At 43.1% G+C, this 26,498-nt stretch overlaps 1 protein-coding gene across 1 annotated transcript in view; it reads right to left on the bottom strand.

Moving 5' to 3' along the window:
- The window catches only part of TBCEL (tubulin folding cofactor E like), a 130,106-nt gene that overhangs the window by 65,781 nt on the left and 37,827 nt on the right, over positions 1 to 26,498 (bottom strand). The window contains exon 3 of the mRNA XM_073602577.1: positions 6,698 to 6,839. Coding sequence (XP_073458678.1) covers positions 6,698 to 6,830 — 133 coding nt within the window. The 5' untranslated portion in view covers positions 6,831 to 6,839. The remainder of the gene's footprint in view (positions 1 to 6,697; positions 6,840 to 26,498) is intronic.

The following is a 26,498-nucleotide window of genomic DNA, read 5'->3' as shown; positions in this document are numbered from 1 at the left end:
ACTCCGGCGAAAGTCCGTCGGAAAGACGGGCGGACTTAGCCCGCCGGAAAGTCCGGTCGTGTGTGGGCAAGTCCGTCCGTTTTAAAGTCCGGCGCACCTGGCGGACAAAGTCCGTCGGAAAGTGTGCCGGACCAAGTAGGATAGAAAGTCCGACCGTGTGTACGCGGCATTAGTATTTGAGTAATGTCTGCCAGACAAGTCAAACTCACTCACAAAGGATATAGTAGCGTTAATTGCTGGTATATCCCCCTTAGTGAATTTTCTCTACCATAGGATAAAGTGTGAAAAATTTATAGAAAGGAAAATAATGCTTATCTGGGTGATCCTCCAGGTACAAAAAATTTTCCCAAGAAAGAATGCACAGGAAAAAGCATGCACAGCTTGAGGAGGCTTTAGCGAACCCAAACACTCAGTTAAGGGTACATAAATGTGGAGCGGATCATTCAGCAAGAAATTTTACCATCAATCTTACAGATTGTGAAAACTGATTCTCAAGCAATTGACACCTCAGAAGAGGAGTCATCAGCCTCACCACGTTCCCCTGAGGGAATCGTCTTCTCCTGCCCCTAGTACCTCAGTCTGAGGGTCTTAGGAAAATGGAAGAGAACCTGTCGCATCTTGACCACACTGGGATGCGATTAACTACTCTGGGATGCGATTAAAGTCGCTAAACTTCTTTTAAATACCTACCCTGGCTGAGGAAAAAGAGTAAAACGAACACAGGCTGCAGTGTTGAAAACAGTTGCAAACATTTCATGGCCCCGATGCTCACTCTGACCAGCCACCCCCTCTCAGGGGAGGATGCTATTTGAAAAGTAGGCTTTACAGAGCTTGAGGGAGACCCTTTTAGCTCCTTTTCTGGGGGTGTTTCAACCCCCCCTTCTGAATATAACCCGATGCACAAAGCATAGCTACTACCAAAAGAAATCACATCCATTGCTTGAGCAATAGTCAGCCACTGCCACTGCTATTAACGCTCAGCCTGATGCAATAGTAAATGTGTCAAAAAGAATGCTTGTGTCGCCAACTCTTCATGCCCCTCTACGCTTTTGTGTCCCTCCGCAGCTTGCAGCAATAACACTAGTGCTTTAAAAACACTCTTTCCTGCGCTGGGCGTTGAAGAACGGCAACGCCGCGCTAAGCCCCGCCCCCTCCGTCGCCTAAGGCCCCTCCTCCTCTTTAAAAAAAAAAAGAGTTTTCCCGCGTGAGTGCGGGCCTCTGATCCTATGGGATCTTACAGAGAGGGGAGAAAATGGCGAGGAGAGCCTGGAAGCCACCGAGTAGTGCGGCGTGGCGTTTTTTTTTTTAAGAGCAAAATAGCACAGGTGGGGGGTGTCTGGTGGGGAGGAAACCCCCCCCAGACTTATCGGAGGTCTGCTGCTGGCTGGAGGAAATGGAAGCTGCTGCTCTGGACACATCATGAGCTCTCTGAGGAAGCGTGAGAAAGTATGTGCTCTATGCAGCCCCCAGTGGTGACACATAAGCATGACAACATTTACTAACTTAAAGGAGACATAAGAAAATTCAAAAATTTCTTAGAAAAACTCCACTTACCTTTCCCGTCGCAGGGTTTTCTGTGGTAAAACCAACAGACCCAATCTTCACCCTTTACGGTGGGTTTCGTTCCGTAGCTTCAGGAGCTGGGGATCCTCGAGGAAACCCACAATCCTGGACCTGTAATAGCACCACCGCCAGCAAAACTTGATGGCCTTACTACCAAAAGTACTGGATCCCGGGGTCCAGCTCTCTAAAAAGAGAAACATTTGCCGGCAAGACCTAATTTCTTCGGACACAAGGCCCGGGTACCATTCAATTCGGCCTAAAAGACACTTTGAATGCATCCGGCTGCATGGTTAGCCCCAGCAAGAATTGCTCCAGTGGAGCTCAGCACAGCACATCTTTACTTGTGACCAACACCTTAGACACTGACGAAAAAACTGAGATACTCCCAGTAGTGGGAGGGGTTATATAGGGAGTGCACTTTTTATCTTAGGGCGTGCCAGTGTCCATCACCTGAAGGTGGCCTATAACCCACATCATGCCCCATCATATGCCAACCTGTACCTGGGGGGGTGGGAGAGGAATCTGTTTGCAAGAGAGGACATAAAAAATACCTGGACTATGTGATGACCTTCCATCGTTATACAGATGACATACTAATGATATGGACAGGCTCTCAGCAAGAATTGATGCAATTTATGACCATTATTGGCAACAATACCTACAATCTTAAGTTCACCATGTCCTGTGATAAAAAAATCTGTCAGTTTTCTCGACATTCAAATTTTTGTGGAATCTGATGGCTCCCTGGGTACCACCTTATTCAGGGAGCCATCAGCAAGCAATGCTGTCTTGCACGCATCGAGCTCCCACCCCAGGTCTTTGATTAACAGCATCCCCTACAGCCAATATCTAAGACTGCGACGCAATTGTAGCAGGGACAGTGACTTTCAGAATTAAGCAAATCTTTTATATGATCGTTTACGTGAGAGAGGCTACACCCACAGTATCCTTAAGAAAGCATTCAACAGAGCAAAAACCCAGGTTAGAGATACCTTGATCCATAAGAAAAAGATCAAGGACAATTCCCAGACTGTTAGGATTATTACTTCATATACTAAGCAGCACAAACAAGCGAGACAGATCATTGAGAAGTATTGGCCACTCTTACTGGCAGATCTGATTGCCAACAAATATGTTGAAAGACAACCCCAAATTAAGTATAGACGAGCCAAATCTCTTAAAGACCGCCTGACTCAGAGTCACTACAATATTCCCTTGCCACCAAGTCAATCTACAAGTACATTCTCATGCGGAAAATGTGACAAGTGTCAATTCCTGCCTAGCAGTAATGAAGTAAGATTACCCAACGGACAGGTTAATTCAATTAGATATAGAGTAACATGCCGAAATGTGGGTATTGTCTACCTTATGCAATGTACATGCAATTGCTTTTATATTGGGAAAACGAAACGTCTGTTCCACAAGAGAATAAATGATCATGTTTCCCTCATAAAGAAACATGGGATGGAAACGCCAATAAGTCGCCATGTGGGACTATTTCATGGGTTTAGTCTAAATACCATCAAATTTATGGCTCTTGAACATATTCCCCCTGATGTTAGAGGGGTGAGTAATGACCAAAAGCTTCTGCAATTAGAATCACGATGGATTTACCTATTAAGAGCTACAGTATATCCTGGGATAAACAAAATGCTCGGCTACAAACCCTTCTTGTAATATACATAATTTGGTGTTTGTTATTTACTCTATATACCTGCTCCCCCCTCCCGCCCCCTTTCCCCTTCTTTCCTTTTCCTTCCTCCCTTTTTCTTCGTCTTTTCCATGGATGTTAACACATCCCCCTCCCCACCATTGTTTATCCCCCTTTGGCCTGTAACAAATTAATTACATGAATTTAGATACCTAAAACAACTTTCTATATAAAAAACTGGTGTTCTCCCTTGTAGTCTGCTGAGCTCTTAATTGGGTATTACTAATTTTAATTTTAGCATACTGTACATGTATTGTCATTAAAGCGGGGGTCCACCTATCTATCGTTTTTTTTTTTTTTTGAGTTAATTCACAAACTTTTCTTCTCAGCATTACATACTCACATATTGTGTCCGCCTGTGTCAGATTTCGTCAGAAAGAATAACTTATATTATTCACTGCAGGCGGTTTCCATCTTCATTGTGGGCATTTGAAGCCCACAAGCATTTATTTCCTGGATGTGGTGAATGCTGTGCTCCCAGCATTCACCGCTCGTTCCCGCACATGCTCAGTGGCATCCTGGGAAGCCTGAGACTAGCTCCCAGGAGTCTGGGAGAGGCTAGAAACACGCCTACTCCCACGAGAGGAGAACCAGGAAGTGCAAAGAAGAATAGAAAAATAAAAGGTAATTACTGTGATTTAAATTTTTTTAAACGGCATGTCAGCATCTAGGCAAGGAAGAGAATACATACAGATATTGTTCAAAATTTGGGTGGAACCCCGCTTTAAAACTAAATTATATTCAAGCCTGTTATTATCATTCTGTTCATTTTTCCCTCTTTTGAGCTAGTTTATATTGTTATTTTGTTATGTTTTGGAAATGCCTTGTAAATGCATCTGTGTCCTCCTGTCCATGGCTATGTGCTGTTCCCTATATGTCTGCCTATCCCCACCATCTGTCTGCTCTGCCACAATTTAGGGGGGTTGTTTCTAGCTTGTCTGAGTCTCCATGCGCACAATTGGGTGACCGTATGGACACCCAGGGTGTCTGTGGTGTGTGCGTCGCCGTTGCTTGGAAGTCTCAACATGTCTTTTGACAGGTGAGATTCCTTCCTTTTACCACCAGAGGGAGCTCTCTTTCCACTTATCCGACCGAGCCTTAGGACCTGGCAGGAGTGGAAGGGTGGGCTACCATGGCGACGCTCTCGCATGCGCAGCGCAGTTTTTCATCCGTATCCGATTCTTACACTGGATGGATGGTATTTAAAGCTGCTGTAAGCAGCATGGAGACGCTGCAGGAACCGAGGGACCCATGCACACTGTTTCCTTCATCCAGGCAATCGCTACCAGCCCTCTTTTTTTAAATTTATCCTGTCTGTGACTCTCTTATCCTGTTTTTGACTTTTCTTGTGTTTGAAGACTATTGCCGCGTACACACGAGTGGACTTTATGGCAGACTTGGTCCGGCGTACTGGATTTCGTCGGACAATTCGATCGTGTGTGGGCTCCAGTGGACTTCGTTTGCTCAAAAGTTGGATGGACTTAGATTTGAAACATTTTTTAAATCAATCTATCGAAATCGAGTCCGGTCGAAAAGTCCGCTCGTCTGTATGCTAGTTCGACGAACAAAAAGCCACGCTAGGGCAGCTATTGGCTACTGGCTATGAACTTCCTTGTTTTAGTCCGGTCGTACGTCATCACGTACGAATTCGACAGACTTCGGTGGATTGTGTGTAGGCAAGTCCGTTCATTCAGAAAGTCCGTCGTAAAGTACGCCGAAAAGTCTGCCGGGCAAAGTCTGCCGTAAAGTACGCTCGTGTGTACGCGGCATTAGTCTCTTGCCTTGCTGATACCAAACAGCACGTGATATAGTGTTGTTGTTTTTTATATTCACTAGATACTGTTATTTTTTTTAAAGTGATCTGAATCTCTGGAGGTGTGTGGCCCCTGGCATCAAGCCAGCTGCTGAACCTGCCTTTGTAAGTTTAAGTTTATATCGTTGCCTTTGTGTTTTGGTGTCATGAAGGATACTCCATCTTACCTTCAGACATTAAAAGTCATTACTGTTTTCTTTCCATTCTTTAGTTGGTCTTTTTTACCATCTATGGTCACCTTCAGCGCGTGTTTTCTTTGACACAGCAGAAACATCTAGTCATCCCGGCAGTTCTAACATCCCCCCTTTTTAGGAGATATAGGTAAGCAGCTGCACCCTGACAGTGAAGACGCATATGCATAAGAACCATGTCGAATGTAAATGATTATATAAATTTGTGAACCAATCTAATCCATTCAATTGTTTGTGTGTTTTCTGATAGAAGGCACTGTACTCTGCATGTGACCAGCATCCCCTGAGGAAGCCCGACACATGGGCAAAACATGTTGGGAAGTCCATCCTTTATTGCTGGCTGTGTGTTGAGTTATTTTGAAGGGTCAGCAAATTTACACTGTCATACAAGCTGTACACTCACTATTTTACATTGTAGCAAAGTGTAATTTCTTCAGTGTTGTCACATGAAAAGATATACAGGCCTACCCCACTTTTAAGTACACAATGGGGTTTATTTACTAAAGCTAGAAAGTGTAAAATCAGGCTCCCTTCTGCAAAGAAACCAATGATCTTCTAACCCCAGCTTGTTCAATTAAGCTTTAGTAATAAAACCTGGAAGCTCGTTGGTTTCTATGCAGAAATGAGCCTGATTTTGCACTTTCCAGCTTTAGTAAATAAACCCCATTGAGTACTTAAAAGTGGAGTATGTCTGTAATAGAGTATTTACAAAAATGTGAGGGGTGTACTCACTTTTGTGAGATACTGATAGATTATATATATATATATATATACACACACATACACACTTACCAAAGCTTAATTGAACAAGCTGGGGTTAGAAGCTCATTGGTTTCTATGCAGAAGTGAGCCTGATTTTGTACTTTCTAGCTTTAGTAAATAAACCCCATTGTGTACTTAAAAGTGGGGTATGCCTGTATATACACACACACACACACACATATATATACACACATACATACATACACACACACACACACACACACACACACACACACTCTATAAATATTTCTTTTTTATTTTCTTATAAGTGATCACATAAATCTGTGTTCTCGGATGTAAAAGAGGATACCAGATAGCTGGGGGTGGAGAAACATCAGAATACCAATCTCATCAGTGAATCACTGTGCGTGGGGGGCATGTCAGGAAATGTCTGACCACTGCAGGACAGATGGGATGGGATGTTTTCCCAGCACAGCCAGAAAACGGACCACGCAGGGATGGATGTGCTCTCATGCCTAGAGTGGTCAGTTTGATATAGGAAAGCTGGGGGACTGGCAGGAACACAAGGCATTTCACACAAAGGAAGCAATACAAAAAGAACAGGATACTTTTAAACCAAGTACATGGTACAACAGACACATATCTGGAATATGAAATGCTAGGGTAACATATTCTTTAGGACAAGTAATGTCATACCTTTCATAGGTGACACTTGAGGTCCAGCAGGTACATGCACACCAACTCCTGGACCCCTCCTATACGGAAAGTTTTCTGGGCTGTATTTCTCACACAGCACCTGCATAAAACTCCTTCCACATGGTGGCTCCATTTCTGTTACCTGAGAGGAGCAAAATATACATCCAATTACTTAAAGTTACTGCTGAAACACAATTCTTCACAGAAAAATGCAGTACAGAATAATTGTGTTGTATTGGTAAGGAATCAGTATTGAAAATTGGTAATTATGTGCTATAGTGCTTTAAACAAAGAAATAAAAAAAAATAGAAATCTTGGGCACTCAAGGACAATATATTTTGGGTGAAATTTCTGGGCTACATCCATCTCTCTTGCAGCTCTTTGTACTTTATCTTCAGGCAAAATATTGCATTCTTATTCAATCTTCTATTTCTGAAAGAATGGAGATTTGTGGAAAGAGGAAGGCCAACTACCACATTTAGCCAAACACTATATTCACAATCAATGATTGTTGTGGCTGGAGCATCCTGAGACAAGTGACAGACTGAGCAATTAAAGTAGATCTCTGAGCAATTTTACAGGTCTGCATGAATTAATTTCTGTCAAGTCACAATTTCCCGCACCATTATCATTTTTCAGAGCTCTACCTTTTATCATTAAAAAGCAGTCCATGAGCTTTAATCAAGTGACTCTGCCTAGACCTCAACCAGGGTTCTTTGAAACCCTTGGGTTCCTAGAGGAGTTGCTAGGAGTTCCTTGAACTGTGAGCATTGGCAGATGCACCTTCCAACTGATAGTGCTTGCGCAGTTTTGGCACCAACAACAATCTGTAGGCTCAGCAGAATGGGACCAGTGGAGTTTCACTTCTCATATCTTGGGTATTTACTGGCACAACACATCTTTATTTGTCTGTAAGGAGGGCATTCCTAACACTGATCATCCTTGTAGGAGGGCATTAAACTGGTATCTGATATAGGGAAGCACTTCTCCACTTAGCCACAATGTGATGGAACCCTTCTGCTGAACACCAATCTAAGAGGGTCCTCTTCCCATTGACCACTAAAGTAAAGGGGGAAGTGGAGTGTTAATGATCTGCTACAGGTTTCAAATACAGGTGGTCCTGGGTTACAAAAATCCGACTTACAATCAACTCCTACTTACCAACAGGGGGAGACAGCAAGTGAGAGGAAATCTACCCCTAGGAAGGGAAATTCACTCCTGTAAGAGTTATCATGGGAAAAAGGTGTATCTAAAGCTTTATCACCAATCCTTGTTTCCACAAAAATCCAAATTTTTCAAAATCCAGTTGTCACATGGACAGAAAGTGAGGTGAAATCTTCTGAATAGGGACATAGACAGCAAAACAAATGTTACAGGGGTGTTAACCCTTCCCTATGTTATCCAAAAAAGCTTAAAAATATATTTTTTTTTGGCTTGAGCTACACTTCGAAAAATGTACCTGTTCCAACTTAAATACAAATGCAACTTAACAAATCTACAAAATCTTGTTTGTAACCTGGGGACTGCCTGCCATATTATTTATTCATTTATTATTTTTAACCATTCCTATATTTACATCGTGCTGATTTACTGTAGGTTGTAGATATAAAAAGAAAAGGCTTTGTTAAATCTGTTTAACCACTTCAGCCCCAGAAGGATTTACCCCCTTCCTGACCAGAGTACTTTTTACGATTCGGCACTGCGTCGCTTTAACTGACAATTGCGCAGTCGTGCGATGTTGCACCCAAACAAAGCTGACGTCCTTTTTTTCCCCACAAATAGAGCTTTCTTTTGGTGGTATTTAATCACCTCTGCGGTTTTTATTTTTTGCACTATAAACAAAAAAAAGAGCGTCAATTTTGAAAAAAAAGCAATATTTTTTATTTTTTGCTATAATAAATATCCCCCAAAAATATCTAAAAAAACAAATTATTTCCTTCAGTTTAGGCCGATCTGTATTCTTCTACATATTTTTGGTAAAAAAAAAAAAAAAAAAAAAAAAAAAAAATCGCAATAAGCATATATTGATTGGTTTGCGCAAAAGTTATAGCGTGTACAAAATAGGGGATAGATTTATGGCATTTTTAGTATTATTATTTTTTTTTTTTATTAGTAACGGCAGTGATCTGCGATTTTTATCATGACTGCAACATTATGGCGGACACATTGGACACTTTTGACACTATTTTGGGACCATTGTCATTTATACAGCAATCAGTGCTATAAAAATTCACTGATTACTGTGTAAATGACACTGGCAGGGAAGGGGTTAAACACTAGGGGGCGATCAAGGGGTTAAGTGTGTCCTAGGGAGTGATTCCAACTGTGAGGGGGGTGGGCTACTACTCACATGACAGCGATCACTGCTCCCGATGACAGGGAGCAGTGATCTCTGTCATACCACTAGGCAGAATGGGGAAATGCCTTGTTTACAAAGGCATCTCCCCGTTCTTCCGCTCCGTGACACGATTGCGGGCACCCGGCAGACATTAAGTCTGCGGGACCCACGGTCACGGAGCATGCGGCGGGCGTGCGCCCACAATGCTGCTTCTTAAAGGAGACGCACCTGTATGCCCATTTGCCCAGCCATGCCATTGTGCCGATGTATATCGTCGTACGCTGGTCGGCATGTGGTTAAAAACAATGCAAGACAAGTACATAAACATGCATATTAACGCCTGCAGACAAATCATTTTTAGCAGGTCACAAGGTGAGAGGCAGCAAGCTGCCAGACATTGGTGAACACTACCAAGAATTGCCCAGGCATCAATGTATCTTCTCAGAGCCAGCACCTCAGTCCAGAAAGTAGATACTGATCCTAGATAGTGCCTAACCAAACATGGTGCCACCCTTTGTTAGAGTGAGTACTGTGAACTGTTGCATTAAATATATCTAATGTTAAATCTACTTAGGCCTCATGTACACGGGGCGTTAGAAAAAATGAGCTGCAAAGCCACTACCAACGCCAGGAAAAAGCAGCTGTAAAAACACGCTTTTAGTAGCTTTTTGCATTCGCGTTAATGCGCGTTTAGCCACGTTCGCTTTTAGCGTTTCTTTGCCTCTATTTAAAATCAATGGTTCCCTATGAAAGGCATCTACTGATCCGACTCTCAGCCCATTGATTTGAATCAAAGTCGCATCCAAGTCGGATCATCATGATCGGACTTGTGGTGCAACTTTTGCTCTGAGGATCTTTAAGGGAAAAAAAATAAATAAAAAAAAGGCGAAAGAGAACCCCACGCCAAAATCCATACCAGACTCTTATTCAAGCATGCAGCCTGGCAGGTTAGGAAAGAGGGGGAAGGAGCAGGTACCCCCCCCCCCCCGGACCGTTCCAGGCCACAAGCCCTCAACATGGGTGGTGTGGGTGCTTTGGGCCAGGGGAGGCTCTGCGCCCCCCACCCCAAAGCACATTGATGGGGACAAGGGCCTCTCTCCGACAACCCTGGGCTGTGGTTGTTGGGGTCTTCGGACAGGGGGCTTATCAGAATCTGGAAGCCCCCTTTAAGAAGGAGGCCTCCAAATCCTGCCACCCCCACGTGAATGAGAATGGGGTACATTGTACCCCTACCCACTCACCCCAAAAAAAGCCAGTGTAGTGTAAATAAAAACAAGAGACGGTTTTGATAAGTCCTTTATTAAATATCTCACTGTGGTGTTCTTCCTTCAGTCTTCTCCGCCGCCAACCTGGTCCTCCTCCGATGCTGTCTCTCCGTCTTTGTGCCAGCTCTGCTCTCTGCCAGTTCTTATATAGCAATGGGGCGTGGCCATCTGGTGACATTACCAAGAGACCCGGTGGTGGAGAAGACAGCAACAGTGGAGAGGAAAGGAAGAAGAACAAAGGAAGAAGACCGAAGGGAGAAGACCAGAGGAAGAACACTGGAGGGAGATATTTAATAAAGGACTTGTCCACACTGTCCCTTTTTTTATATGTACACTACATTGCCTTTTTTTGGGGTGCATGGGTAGGGGTACAACGTACCCCATACTCATTTACATTGGGGGGGGGGGCAGGATCTGGAGGCCCCTTGTTAAAGGAGGCTTTCAGATTCTTATAAGCTCCCAGCCTGTAGACCCCGACAACCACAGCCCAGTGTTGTCGGGAAGAGGCCCTTGTCCCGATCAACATGAGGACAAGGTGCTTTGGGGTGGGGGGGGGTGGGGGCGGGCTTAACGCTTTATCTGAAATTTTACAAGCAGTTACAAGTATTTGGCGCTTGAAATGCCGGTAAACTACAGTCCTGAACGCGATTTATCTGCTTTCACAAAGAAGACATCAGTAAACTCAACTGCCTCTAAACAACTGTAGTACACATAAGATAACATTGAGGAGAGTTCAGAAGCTGCTGAAAAAATGCCCAACTGCTCCTAAACATGAGTTTAGCAGCTGCAGTGTACATGAATCCTTAAAGCTTTGTTACAGTCATTTTTTAGTTTATTATAAGTCAGCAGTAAAAAGTATAAAAGTAAATAAAAAGTACTATAAAAAGTGTAGCTGCTGACTTTTAATAAACAGACACTCACCTGTCCCACAGTCCAGCAATGCGGCCGCCTGAAACCTCGCTCCTCTCCCTCTCCGCGGTGCTGGCATTGCAACTGTTGGCACCCGACTGTGACAGCTTGTGGCTTCACAGCCAGGTGCGCACTGCACCTTCTCAGTGGCCGTGCAATCTTCTGGGACCTGTGACATGTCCCAGAAGATTGCAGGCAGTGAAGGAGAGAGGAGGGGTCGCCTAGGCGCCGAGAGCAGAAGTGGGAGCTGGGTACCTGTCAAAACTAGTTACATGCCCCCCCCACCCCTCAAAAAAAAAGTCATGCCAAATGTGGCATGTAAGGGGGCGAAGAGCGATTAAAGCGGAAGATGCACTTTTTGGTGGAATTCCACATTACATTCACTGCCAGCCTCTCTTTTGTATCCAGCCATAATGCACAGTGTTAGTGTTTTTTTAAATCAATGCCTCTAAATACCTTTTTTTCCATGTATCTTCAGGCCAGACTCGTGACTCCTGGCCTCTCTCCTACTCCGATACAGGGCTACAGCAGGAGGGGCAGAGATCTTGCTCTAACATCAGCCGGGGTGGTGACGTGACCACCGTGCTGGTCACTCAGCACCTCCATCTGTAGCCCTGGATCGGAGGTGTACAGCGGCCAGGAGTCCCTTGATTGGTCTGAAGATATCTGAAAAAGGTATTTAGAGGCTTTGTTTTAAAAAAAACACTAACACTGTGCATTATGGCTGAAAAAAACCGAGGGGCTGGCAGTGATATTTTTTAAAGTTTAGTTTAGTACTAATAGCGGCAGGAGCGGGGCAGAGACGGCGCATACAGACACACAGAGCTAACAGGCAGGGGGGAGAGGACAGTCGAGAGCTTCGAGTAACGGAGGCACGTAAACTGACCATGGTGTCAGGGCTCAGCAGCCATGATAAACCATGGTCAGTTTACAGAGGGGAGGACAGAACCAGGCAGGATCAGCTAGGTATTTTACAGCCTACAGAGGGACAGATTAGATAGCAGGTTAAACAGCACAGTGCTTGTGCTATTAGGGAACAGGATCTCTTTTTTTTTGCGTTACAACCACTTTTTTTTTTAAATCATTTTATTCTTTATTATTACTTTTTTATACAAAAAAAAAAAAAAAACACAAGAACAAACAACATATATCCAACATACAACCCCGACACGTGATAAGATGGTGGGGAGAAACTACTTAGAACATTACATATTTTTTTAGTAAAGAGAATAAAATGGTGATCGTTGCAATATTTTATGTCACACTGTATTTGCGCAGCAGTCTTTCAAATGCAGATTTTTTTTTTTAAATACACTTTAATGAATTAAAAAACACACACTAAAGTTAGCACAATTTTTTTGTATAATGTGAAAGATGATGTTACGCCGAGTAAATAGATACCCAACATGTCATGCTTTAAAATTGTGCATGCTTGTGGAATGGCGACAAGCTACAGTACTTAAAAATCTCCATAGGCAACGCTTTAAAAATGTTTACAGGTTATCTGTGTAGAGTTACAGGGAGGTCTCGCTGTACGGCCACGGCGATACCTCACGTGTGGTTTAACCACCCTGGCGGTATGATTATGTCAGATTTTTGCGTCTCAAAGCGGTACATTGTTTTGCATAGAAATTTGGCATTTTAGATTTTAGGCCTGTAATTCTTAGTAATAACACACTTAAATCTGTCCAAATAAGAGTCTAGTAGACATCCCGGGTATGATAAAGTTTGAAACACTAAATCATAAATTATAATATAATAAATAACTAATTATAAAAAATAATAATATAATAATAATAAAATAAATTTCCCCACGATTCACTATCGCTCAATTCTGCAAGTGGTCTAATTTACCATCACTGTTTTCTAGCTGGTCTCAAACAGCCTTTGATGTAAAGGGACACTTTTTGGTTGCCATGGAGAATCTCAAGTTTCCAGGCAGAAAGAACAGTATATATAAGAGTGCACGCAGGGCACTGGACAAAGCACTAGGGACAAAAGGGAGGTGAAATGATTTCATACAGTAATTTCATCTGTAAGATTACAGTGTACTATATGTGTTATGAATTTGTACTTTTTGAATTTGCTGCAGAGCTCCGCCCCCATGCGTCGCAACAATTGCAGGGAACGGAGCCCAGCACACAGAGGTATTGGGCGGAGGACAAAGCCCGCAGACACAGTGGGGGGACATCGCAGGATCCTGGGGAGAAGGTAAGTAACCTGCACCAGGATCCTGAGATGCAGTCCCGAGTATGGCTCAGGGTTACCTCTAAGGCTCGGTTCACACATGGGCGGCACGACTTGCAGGTCGCCTCAGCGAGGCGACCTGCAAACGACTGCCGGGGCGACTTGCGAGACGACTTCTGCATAGAAGTCTATGCAAGTCGCCCCAAGTCGCCCCCAAAGTAATACAGGAACCTTTTTCTAAGTCGGAGCGACTTGCGTCGCTCCGATTAGAACGGTTCCATAGCACAGAACGGGAGGCGACTTGTCAGGCGACTAGGTCGCCTGACAAGTCGCCCCAGTGTGAACCGAGGCTAATGGTACTGAAATGTAACCCTGAGCCACACTCGGGAATACCGTCCGGGAGGTTAAACACCGTTTACATGTGGGCGTGACTTACGTATGCATTCACTTCAGCGCCCGAGCACAAAAGGACGGGGCAATTGAAATTATTTTTCCCCCCTTTCTTATTTTACACCGTCCCTTTATTCATTTATTTTTTTGATCACTTTTATTCCTATTACAAGTGTTGTAATTATGATGAAGAAATAACCATCTCTCATAAGTTTAAGATGGGGATATATGGGTGCAAAGTCAGTTAGGCCTTAACACAGCGGTGAACTTAAGGTCACCATGACTTCATACATTTCCCAATTTTAATTGGATCAACCATCCTAGTTTACACAACCAAGCTAATTGCGAAGCAGAAACCAAAAGATATTTACATGTCTTTGGTGGATAGATAAAGAAAGCCACCACACTGCAACAAAGGATTACTCATATACAGTGGGAATGGAAAGTATTCAGACCCCCTTAAATTTTTCACTCTTTGTTATATTGCAGCCATTTGCTAAAATCTTTTACCGTATATACTTGAGTATAGGTCGTTCCGAAAATAAGCCGAGGCCCCTAATTTACCACAAAAAAACTGGGAAAAACTTATTGACCTGAGTATAAGCCGAGGGTGAGAAATGCAGCAGCTACTGTAAGTGGAAAAGAGGGTCAACAATGCCCAACTGCAGCTGCATACCTCACTGTGTCCTGTGCATGTGTCCCTGTGTCCTGTGCAGCCTACCTGTGTCCTGTGCATGTGTCCCTGTGCAGCCTACCTGTGTCCTGTGCATGTGTCCCTGTGTCCTGTGCAGCCTACCTGTGTCCTGTGCATGTGTCCCTGTGTCCTGTGCAGACTACCTGTGTCCTGTGCATGTGTCCCTGTGTCCCTGTGTAGCCTACCTGTGTCCTGTGCATGTGTCCTGTGCAGCCTACTTGTGTCCTGTGCATGTGTCCTGTGCAGCATACTTGTGTCCTGTGCATGTGTCCTGTGCATGTGTCCCTGTGTCCTGTGCAGCCTACCTGTGCATGCCTCCGTGTGCCGATCTGCAGCCTCCATGTGGCGATCTGCAGCCTCCGTGTGCCGCTCTGCATCCACCGATCAGCTTGTCATAATAACATTCGGCAGCCATTCCACTGTTCAAAAGCCGCGCCTCCACCTCATCTGTGATAGGCAATACACTCAATTTAACAGCAGTCAGCGGTCAGCCTATCACGGACATTCTCTCTTCCTCATACCACAGACAAGGATGAGAGAATGTCCGTGATAGGCTGTACACTGACTGCTGGGAAATTGAGTGTTCTGCCTATCACATACGAGGAGGAGCGGCTTTTGAGCAGTGGAATGGCCGCCGTCTGTCTGCATGACACGCTGATCATGTAGGCAGACGGCGATGACTCAAGTATAAGTCAAGGTGGGCACTTTCAGCCTAAAAAAAAAGGGCTGAAAATCTCGACTTATTCTCGAGTATATATGGTAAGTTCATTTTTTTCCTCATTAATGTACACACAGCACCCCATATTGACAGAAAAACACAGAATTGTTGAGATTTTTGCAGATTTATTAAAAAAGAAAAACTGAAATATCACATGGTCCTAAGTATTCTTTGCTCAGTATTTAGTAGAAGCACCCTTTTGATCTAATACAGCCATGAGGCCCCTTTTACACTTATCAAAGTCGCGCGATTTTACCGCGATTTCGCGGCCGCAATTTTGCCGCGATTTTGGAGCAGTACTACTTTGTACGACTTTGCCACAACTTTGACATTAACCATTCTCAGCTTATGCTTACAAAGCAGTGCTGAAATCGTGTCTATATTATTCAGGTACGACTTGCATGCTACTTGAGGGTTTAACATTGAGGTCTATGGAGTACAAATCGTATGGAAGTTGGACCAAAGTAGCGCAGGGACTACTTTGAAGTCGGCACGACTTAAAGTCGTGCCAATATGAATGGTAGTCATTGAAAATCATGGAGAATGACTTGTCATACGATTTTGCAGTACAAAATCGTGGGACAAGTCGTATAAGTGTGAAAGGGGCCTGAGTCTTTTTGGGAAAGATACAACAAGTTTTTCACACCTGAATTTGGGGATCCTCTGCCATTCCTCCTTGCAGATCCTCTCCAGTTCTGTCAGGTTGGAAGGTAAACGTTGGTGGACAGACATTTTTAGGTCTCTCCAGAGATGCTCAATTGGGTTTAAGTCAGGGCTCTGGCTGGGCCATTCAAGAACAGTCACGGAGTTGTTGTGAATCCACTCCATTATTTTAGCTGCGCGCTTAGGGTCACTGTCTTGTTGGAAGGTAAACCTTCGGCCCAGTCTGAGGTCCTGAGCACTCTGGAGAATGTTTTCGTCCAGGATATCCCTATACTTGGCCGCATTCATCTTTCCCTTTGATTGCAACCAGTCGTCCTGTCCCTGCAGCTGAAAAACACCCCCACAACATGATTCTGCCACCACCATGCTTCACTGTTGGGACTGTATTGGACAGGTGATGAGCAGTGCCTGGTTTTCTCCACACATACCGCTTAGAATTAAAGCCAAAAAGTTCTATCTTGGTCTCATCAGACCAAAGAATCTTATTTCTCACCATCTTGGAGTCCTTCAGGTGTTTTTTTTAGCAAACTCCATGCGGTCTTTCATGTGTCTTGCACTGAGGAGAGGCTTCCGTCGGGCCACTCTGCCATAAAGCCCCAACTGGTGGAGGGCTGCAGTGATGGTTGACTTTCTACAACTTTCTCCCATCTCCCGACTGCATCTCTGGAGCTCAGCCACAGTGATCTTTGGGTTCTTACCTTACCTCTCTTATCAAAGCTCTTCTCCCCCGATAGCTCAGTTTGACCAGACGGCCAGCTCTAGGAAGGGTTCTGGTCGTCCCAAACGTCTTCCGTTTAAGGATTATGGAGGATTATGGAGGCCACTGTGCTCTTAGGAACCTTAAGTGCAGCAGAAATTTTTTTGTAACCTTGGACAGATTTGTGCCTTGCCACAATTCTGTCTCTGAGCTCTTCAGGCAGTTCCTTTGACCTCATGATTCTCATTTGCTCTGACATGCACTGTGAGCTGTAAGGTCTTATATAGACAGGTGTGTGGCTTTCCTAATCAAGTCCAGTCAGTATAATCAAACACAGCTGGACTCAAATGAAGGTGTAGAACCCTCTCAAGGATGATCAGAAGAAATGGACAGCACTCGAGTTAAATATATGAGTGTCACAGCAAAGGGTCTGAATACTTAGGACCATGTAATATTTCAGTTTTTCTTTTTTAATAAATCTGCAAACATGTCAACAATTCTGTGTTTTTCTGTCAATATTGGGTGCTGTGTGTAGATTAATGAGGAAAAAAATGAACTTAACCACTTAAGGATCAGCCTTGTTTTGGAATTTAGGTGTTTACATGTTTAAAACAGTTTTTTTTGCTAGAAAATGACTTAGAACCCCCAAACATTATATATTGTTTTTTTTCTAACACCCTAGAGAATAAAATGGCGGTCATTGCAATACTTTTTTTCACACCGTATTTGCGCAGCGGTCTTATAAGCGCGCTTTTTTTGGAAAAAATTCACTTTTTTGATTAAAAAAATAAGACAACAGTAAAGTTAGCCCAATTTTTTATATATTGTAAAAGATAATGTTACGCCGAGTAAATTGATACCCAACATGTCACGCTTAAAAATTGCGCCCGCTCGTGGAATGGCGTCAAACTTTTACCCTCAAAAATCTCCATAGGCGACGTTTAAAAAATTCTGCAGGTTGCAGGTTTTGCGTTACAGAGGAGGTCTAGGGCTAGAATTATTGTTCTCGCTCTAACGATTGCGGCGATACCTCACATGTGTGGTTTGACCACAGTTTTCATATGCGGGCGCTACTCAGCGCAAGCTCATCGGGACGGGGGTTTTTTTTTTTTTTTTTATTATTATTTATTTTACATGGTTTTATTTATTTTTACACTGTTTTAAAAAAAAAAAAATGTGTCACTTTTATTCCTATTACAAGGAATGTAAACATCCCTTGTAATAGAAAAAAGCATGACAGGACCTCTTAAATACGAGATCTGGGGTCAAAAAGACCTCAGGTCTCATATTTCCACTAAAATGCAATTAAAAAAAAAAAAAAAGTCATTTAAAAAAATGACATTGAAAAAAATGTGCCTTTAAGACGTAAGGGCGGAAGTGAGGTTTTGACGTCACTTCCACCCAGTAGTGTCATGGAGTCAAGTGGGCGCCATCTTAGTCTCATTCGTCTCCAGGCACAGTAGGGAGACAGACACGTTCGCCTCCGCCGCTACCGACGGCTCCGGATCGCGGCGGAAGGGGGGGCCCTCTCCCGCCACCGATAAAAGTGATCCCGCAGGGAATCCGCCGCAGAGACCACTTTTATCTGAAAGCCGACCGCCGCATGAAAACGGGGATACCGGGTTATGGCAGCTAGCTGCTGCCATAACATCGATATCCGCCGCCAAACTTTGGACGTACATCGGCGTGCGGCGGTCGGCAAGTGGTTAAATGATTTTAGCAAATGGCTGCAATATAACAAAGAGTGAAAAATTTAAGGGGGTCTGAATACTTTGCGTCCCCACTGTATCTGAATGAATAGTTCTTAACCACTTCAGCCCCGGACCGTTTGGCTGGCCAAAGACCAGAGCACTTTTTGCGATTTGGCACTGCGTCGCTTTAACTGACAATTGCGCGGTTGTGCTACATGGATCCCAAACAAAATTGACGTCTTTTTTTTCCACAAATAGAACTTTCTTTTGGTGGTATTTGATCACCTCTGCGGTTTTTATTTTTTGCGCTATAAACAAAAAAGAGAGACAATTTTGAAAAAAAAGCTATATTTTTTACTTTTTGCTATAATAAAATATCCCCAAAAAATAAATAAAAAAACATTTTTTCCTCAGTTTAGGCCGATATGTATTCTTCTACATATTTTTGGTAAAAAAAAAAAAAATCGCAATAAGCGTTTATTGATTGGTTTTTCGCAAAAGTTATAGCTAGGGGATAGTTTTATGGCATTTTTATTAATAATTTTTTTTTTTTACTAGTAATGGTGGCGATCAGCGATTTTTATCATGACTGCGACATTATGGCGGACAGTTCGGACACTTCTGGTGCTATTTTGGGACCATTCACTTTTTTACAGCGATCAGTGCGATTAAAAATGCATTGATTACTGTGTAAATGTGACTGGCAGTGAATGGGGTTAACCACTAGTTTGCGCTGTAGGGGTTAAGTGTGTCCTAGGGAGTGATTCTAACTGTGGGGGGGATGGGCTATGTGTTACGCGACACTGATTAATCGGGAGCGGTGATCAGTGTCAGCGTCATTAGGCAAAACGGGGAAATGCTTGTTTACATTAGCATTTCCCCGTTCTTCCTCTTTGTGAGACGATCGCGGGTATCCCCACAGACATCGAGTCCGTGGGACCCGCGATCACGCTCACGGAGCTCCCGGCGGGCGCACGCACCCGCAAGCCGCCTCTTAAAGGGCAACGTACAGGTACGTTAATCTGCCTGTACGTGCCCTTCTGCCGCAGTATATTTGTGTGAGGCGGTCAGGAAGCGGTTAAAAGGCAAAACAAACGCCATTGTTTCCCAGGTGAGACGAGCCACTATCAAACAATGTCTTACAAGAAAATTGTGGAGGATGTTTACCCAGCTGGACACTTCTATAATGCCGCGTTTTCCTACGGAATTCCGCTCAAGATTGCCTTGCATACACAAGGTCACACAAAAGTTCTCTGAACTTTCAACCGTAAAGAACGCGGTGACGTACAACACTACGACGAGCCGAGAAAATTAAGTTCAATGCTTCTGAGCATGCGCCAAATTGTTTCCGAGCATGCACGTTTTTTGCGCGTCCGAATTGCATACAGACGAACGCATTTTCGGATAGGAACTTTTCCTATAGAGAACATGCTCTCAATCTTTTGCTGGCTGGAATTGCGCCAGCAAAAGACCGATGGAGCATACACATGGTCGCATTTTCCGACAAAAAGCTCTCATCGGAGTTTTGCTGGCGGCATTTCCCATCGTGTATACACGGCATTAGAATTGTAACGGAGACAAGTGTTAATAGATATTGGGCTTGTCTACTTAAAATCCTAAACTATGTAGGAATCCAAATACATCACCTATATCTATGGACATTCTATAATCAATATCATAATGTGCCTAATATGCCTAAAAGGAATTATTACATTTTGGTTATGTTTCGGGCAATCATTTATTAAAAATCATACCATCTATGCAGATATCTAACAGAACCCATTGTTTAGACTTGTTTAGAATTGCTAAAATCTAAATCTAAGTATTCATTGAGTCTGTAGAAAGTTAATTTCAAGCATTTCTGAGAGACATCAGAATTGTGCCTACTCAGTGATATTTTAAAGTGGTTGTAAACTCTTTAAAAAATTTCCAAAAAAAACCCCTGCAAGACAAAGGCATAATGAGCTAGTGTGCATAGCATTTACTTACCTGAGATTGAAGCCCCCGCAGTGGTCCTCGTTCACCTCTCCGGCGGCCAACATCTCTCTGGGGGGTTACTTCCGGATATCGCAGCTCCGGCGCTGTGATTGGCCGGAGCCGTGATGACGTCACTCCCGCGCATGCGCACGGGAGCCGCCGGTAACGGCATAGCACAGCTGAAGCAACGGCACGTACGTGCTGTTGCTTCAGTTTGCTTAAGTGCGCATGTGCCGATGACGTCAAATACAAATGCATATACAGGGATATCGTGCAGGTTTAGGAGATATCCAGTGTAGTTACAGGTAAGCCCAATTATAGGTTTGCCTGTAGTATAAAGTGGTTGTAAAGGGTTTACAACCACTTTAAAATACATATGATTAGAAGTCATTCAAATTATACATTATATTCCAGGACATAGATACAATTATGACTTTAGTGTCTACTGACCCAATGATTATTCTGTCATAAGGTAAAATTATATTTTGATGTAGAATAAATTAGAAGTAAGAATTGTTTTAAAGTTCTGCTTAAAAAAAAAAAAAATACCTGTCCCAGGGTCCAGCGATGCGGGGGAACAAAGCCCCGCTCGTCTTCCCCTCCTCTCTGCGGCGCCGGCATTGTGAAGCCACAGCCGGGCACCCACTGCGCAAGTGCTGCAGTGCACCGGGAGGAAGTGGGAGCTGGGACCCTATAAAAAAAGAGGGTACCCGCTCCCCCCCCCCAAAAAATGACATGCCAAATGTGGCATGTCAGGGGGTCACCTCTCTTAAAGCGGAAGTTCCATTTTTGAGTGGAACTCCGCTTTAAGATACCAATCATTGTTATGAAAGACATAAATCGTTACTGCATCTGCATAAAAATATACATATAGCAGGTGTTGTTCCAAGATAAATAAGTATTCATAGGATATACAAGAATTATATGTTTATCCATATAGATAATCATTTTATATATTGATTAATCAAAATTATACTGAATGTATTGTATATTGTACCAGTTACCAGAGTCCCTGAATAATATATATATATATATCCATATATATATATATATATATATATATATATATATATATATATATATATATATATATATATATATATATTCTTCAGCACCAATATACAAACAGATACACATTCTGAAAATAGAACATATTATTTAACAGACAGTTCAGAACACGTTTTTCTGCCCTCAGACATGCCTAATGGTTGAAGGTGTTATTACCTGAATTCACAAAAGTTAACCATTAGATTTTTTTCCAACCAATGGAAAAGAAGTCATACTTTTTGGGCTGAGCTTATTATAATTTTTATGATCCTATTGTCTAAACATGGTATTTAGATGCAGGATAGATGCCATGAGAGGACAATCAATCACACACGCAGACACACGGACCCCACTCATCAACTCATACCGCTACATCAGGGGTCTCAAACTCAAATTACCTGAGGGCCACAGGACAAATGTTCACATCAAATGGGGGCCGCAAGCAAACTGTTCTTTCCCCCAGCATTGGTATCAGCAGGCCCACTATTAACCCCCAGCACTGGTGTCAGCGGACGCAATATTAACCTCCAGCACTGGTGTCAGCAGATGCACTATTAACCCCCAGCACTGGTGTCAGAGGACACACTATTAACACCCAGCATTACCCCCCCCCACACTCCACTCCACACAAATACCCCCTCACACTCCACTTCACAAATATCCCCCCTTACACTCCACAAATACCACCTCTTCACAAATTTAAACCCCAGTTACGCAACTAAGGACATTGCTCAGCCTCTGTGTGATGGCTCACTTACCTCTTCTCCTGGCAGTCAGCTGGTGGCCTGATCTTCTGCCTCCTGAGTCCTCTCCTCCTGTCAGGTCCTGGCTTCATCACAGGTCTAATGGCAGGGCACACTGAGAACTCCACAATCTTCCTCCCTGAGATGGCAGCAGGACCCTGGATCCGGGGTCGGTGTTCTGTCGAGAAGTGCCCGGTATTGAATAGTGCCCGGGACGAACTGCGCATGCACCGTACATAATTGCACAACAGCTGATTTTTACGATCAGCTGTTTTGTCGGTGAGACAGCGCCTGTGCACAATAGCCGACTGAAGACATTTTTCAGTCAGATTGTGCCTCGTGCTGCCAAGGAGTGTTCATGTAGGTGAGGGGTGGAATTTAACATGAAGGGCGCGGATGTTTTCAATGATGGCCAGTGCTGCAAAGATGGGGGCGGAATTTTTAACGATGCCCAAACAAATCTGCTAAACAAATCTTTATCTGCTATTCTTCCTGGAGGGCCTATTTAGCTAGCTAAACATTTAAAATTTTGCCCCCATCTTTGCAGCAGTGGCAATCCTTGAAAACATCCGCCCCCTTCATGTTAGATCAGCACTGGCCATCAATGAAAACATCCGCCCCCTTCATGTTAAATTCCGCCCCTCATCTACATGAATGTGCCTTAGCACAATCTAACTGAAAAATGTCTTCAGTCAGCTATTGTGCGCAGCTGTTGTGGTATTACGTACGGCGCATGCGCAGTTCGTCCCGGGCACTATTCGATAGCGGGCACTTCTCAATAGAACTAGATGGGCGGATCTTCCCTTTCCTCTCCTGTATTGTGCGCGCTGGGCTGCAGCAGCATGCGGGGGAGAGGAGACGGAGAAAGCTCCCACCCGCCTAGGAACGGCCCTGCCTGCGGGCAATTTGTAACTGGTCCGCAGGCCGTAAATGGCCCGCGGGCTGGTACTTTATGACCCCCGCTCTACATTCATGAAGATTCCTGGACACCTTATGCTTTGAGGTCGCAAGAAGTAATTCCTTTTTAAGAGTAGCCATCTTGAAAGCCACAGCAGCCATTGTAAAAACTCTGGTAACCAGCAATTCAGAAAAGAAGTTATTTTAGAATGGGTAATTACGTTGTGTTGATTTTTACCTTATAAACATTTATGTTATCTTAAATATTTACTTATTGATTATTATACAGTTGAATAACTATTTCCCTTGAATCAGTAACCGCCTTGTAGATTTTTTTTCTCTAAAAGATTACATTTTCAACACTTTCCATTTGCATAATTTTCAAATTTCCAAAATGTCTGATTTTATTTAATGTTGTTAACCAATTACTTACCTGCAGTATAGTAACGGTTAAAATTTTTTACAAGGTTATTGATTCTACAGGGAAGTTTATCATTGCCGTGTCCTTTCAAAGGTACTACACTGCCAGTGAGTGGGTGTTTTAATTGATATTGAAGCTTTTATGTAGCACAAATATTATTATTTTAATTTTATGTAACATTTGAAAGTAGTTAAAGTGGTTGCCCTCTCAGGAAGTGAAGTATACAGAGCAGAGAACAGGAGAGAACACAAACAGCATACACAGTACAGGGGTAAATTTACACGCAGCACATGCAGAGCACAACATAAATGGCACATGACATGAGATAATACACATAATAGTATGCAGTACATGCATTGCACACTGACAAAGCGTACACACACCCTACAGAAAACTCCAGTTTGACGTCTGAACAATAGAAAGATATTTTAAAGAGGGGGTCATGTGATCTGTGTATGCGTACAAGGAAGCATGGTATGACATGTTTACTAATTTGGTATCGTACAGTAAACAAGTTCACACTCAGCAAATAAAAGAGAACTTTCTGGCAACATAACATCATTTTCGGTATACACAGGGCATAAAAAAGGTATTCATACACATGTCACAGTCATCCAGTCTCTAAATTATGGGGGGGGCAAAAATGTAATACTGTAGCTGCACCATCATAATATACAGCCACCTTTTCTCAGCCATGTACCAATGTCTTTATTGCTGCCTGTTTGCAATGAGGACAATAGCAGTTGGTCAAAAGACTGGTAAAAACTCAGCTGTTCAGTGTACATTTTGCTAATAGTCCTTAAGGGACAACAAGCAGCATCATTCACAACAGACACTTCAAATTCTGCTGAAAGTCCTCCAGATTTTGTACTGCAGTTGTCTCTGCCCAACAGACAACCCAAAATGGACAGTAAAAGCTATAAAAATCTCAATTATATACACAAATATGTATACCATACTCTGCTTTCAATCTGTTTAAAGTGGAGGTAAAGTGGTAAATCAGCGCAAAACTATCCCTAATGTATAAGCAGCTATGCACTCAAGGCCAATAAATCAAATCCTAGATATAAAAGTCATACAAATCAGTGCAGCGCTAAAAAAAAAACTAAAAAAATTATTTCTAAAGATAGTTAACCCTTTCGCTGCCAGGCCCTGTGCTCCATTTTGTACACTCAGGCGGCCAGACCATTTTTGCAATTTTTCTTTGCTTTTTTATTTTTCACTTATAGCTTTCAGAATTTGTGAAAGACCCCCCAAACCATATGTTTTCTGAAAGCACATGATCAGTAGAATATAAAGAAGGATGCCTCATATTTTTTATAGACCCCTTGGTATTTGCGCAAATGTTTATCAAACCAATATATTTGCAAAAAATACACTAAAACCATTATTAGCAGACAAAAACACAGCTAATTTTACAAAATTCCTGCTAAATCCCTACTACATATAATAAGCTTGACATGGAGTGTTAAGTGGAGTGTTTATCAACTGCATGGAGTTAATAAATAACAAATATTTGTACATTTTAAATTGCGGCTTTTTGCAAAATGGTGAAAATCGAACGTACCCAAAAATTTCTCTAAAAATCTGGAGTATTTAATTTTTCACTTACAGCTTTCAGAATTTGAAAAGACCCCTCAAACTAGACATTTTCTAAAAGCACATGACCTGTAGAATAAAAAAAAGTGCTACTGATTTTTTGGGCCCCGCAATAATTGCACAAATGTTCATCATAGTGCTATTTTCACTAACAATACACTAAAATCATTAATATTGCACATAAACACAACGTAACTTACAAAATTCCTGCTAAATTAGTACTAAAGCCTTGTTCACATGTGGCATAATAAAGTGTATGTCCATGGGGGGCCATGTTTACCCACACAGGGATGCACAGGTGTTCCGTGCATCCCCGTACAGGCAGTTCCATGTCAATTGGGATGCAACAGCTGCACAGGCATAGCTGCTGTTCCCAATCTGACATTCGTGTGGGTACATGACCCCGAACGCACACAGTGTAAGCTCAGGGACATGCATGCGGACCTACATGAATGTAAAATTGGGAGCAATGGCTCTGTTTGTGCAGGTGCTACATCCCAAATGACATCATTGGGACTGCTTGCACAGAGATGCACGAAACACCTGTGCATCCCTGTAAAGGTAGGCTGTGTATGCCCTGTGTGAACAAGGCCTTAGGCCCCTTTCACACAAGCACACCGATCGGGTCTGCCTGTCCGTTTTTCAGGTGGTCCCAATTGGACCACCCATTGTTCTCTATGGAGAGGCTGATGTAAACGGACATGTGTCTGATCCAGTCCGCTAAAAACAGACGGATGAGGATTCCATTCCCTATCCATCTAGCAGATAAGTTCGGATGGTATCCGATGGAACTGGACAGGCAGTCTGTTTCCATCTGACCGCCCCATAGAGAATAGTGAGCTGTGTCCATGTCCGCTCTGCAAGGTCCCCCTGCTCAAGAAAGCACATGTACAGGCCCGTCTGAAGTTTGTTAATGAACATTTAATTGATTCCGAGAACTGGGTGAAAGTGATGTGGTCAGATGAGACCAAAATCAAGCTCTTTGGCATCAACTCAACTCACCGTGTTTGGAGGAGGAATGCTGCCTATGACCCCAAGAACACCATCCCCAACGTCAAACATGGAGGTGGAAACATTATGCTTTGGGGTGTTTTTCTGCTAAGGGGATAGGACAAATTCACAGGGACAATGGACGGGGCCATGTACCATCAAATCTTGGGTGAGAACCTTCTTCCCTCAGCCAAGGCATTGAAAATGGGTCGTGGATGGGTATTCCAGCATGGCAATGACCCAAATCACACAGCCAAGGCAACAAAGGAGTGGCTCAAGAAGAAGCATATTAAGGTCCTGGAGTGGCCTAGCCAGTCTACAGACCTTAATCCCATAGAAAATATGTGGAGGGAGCTGAAGGTTCAAGTTACCAAAACATCAGCCTTAAACATTAATGACTTGGAGAGGATCTGCAAAGAGGAGTGGGACAAAATCCCTCCCGAGATGTGTGCAAATCTGGTGGCCAACTACAAGAAACGTCTGACCTCTGATTGCCAACAAGGGTTTTGCCACCAAGTACTAAGTCATGTTTTCACTCATTAAAATGCAAATCAACGTATAACTTTTTTTAAAAT

Source organism: Aquarana catesbeiana, linkage group LG10, assembly GCF_042186555.1.
Source record: "Aquarana catesbeiana isolate 2022-GZ linkage group LG10, ASM4218655v1, whole genome shotgun sequence".
NCBI lineage: Eukaryota > Metazoa > Chordata > Amphibia > Anura > Ranidae > Aquarana > Aquarana catesbeiana.
Note: the sequence above shows the minus strand (reverse complement) of the source record. Positions and strands in the feature narration are given on the sequence as shown.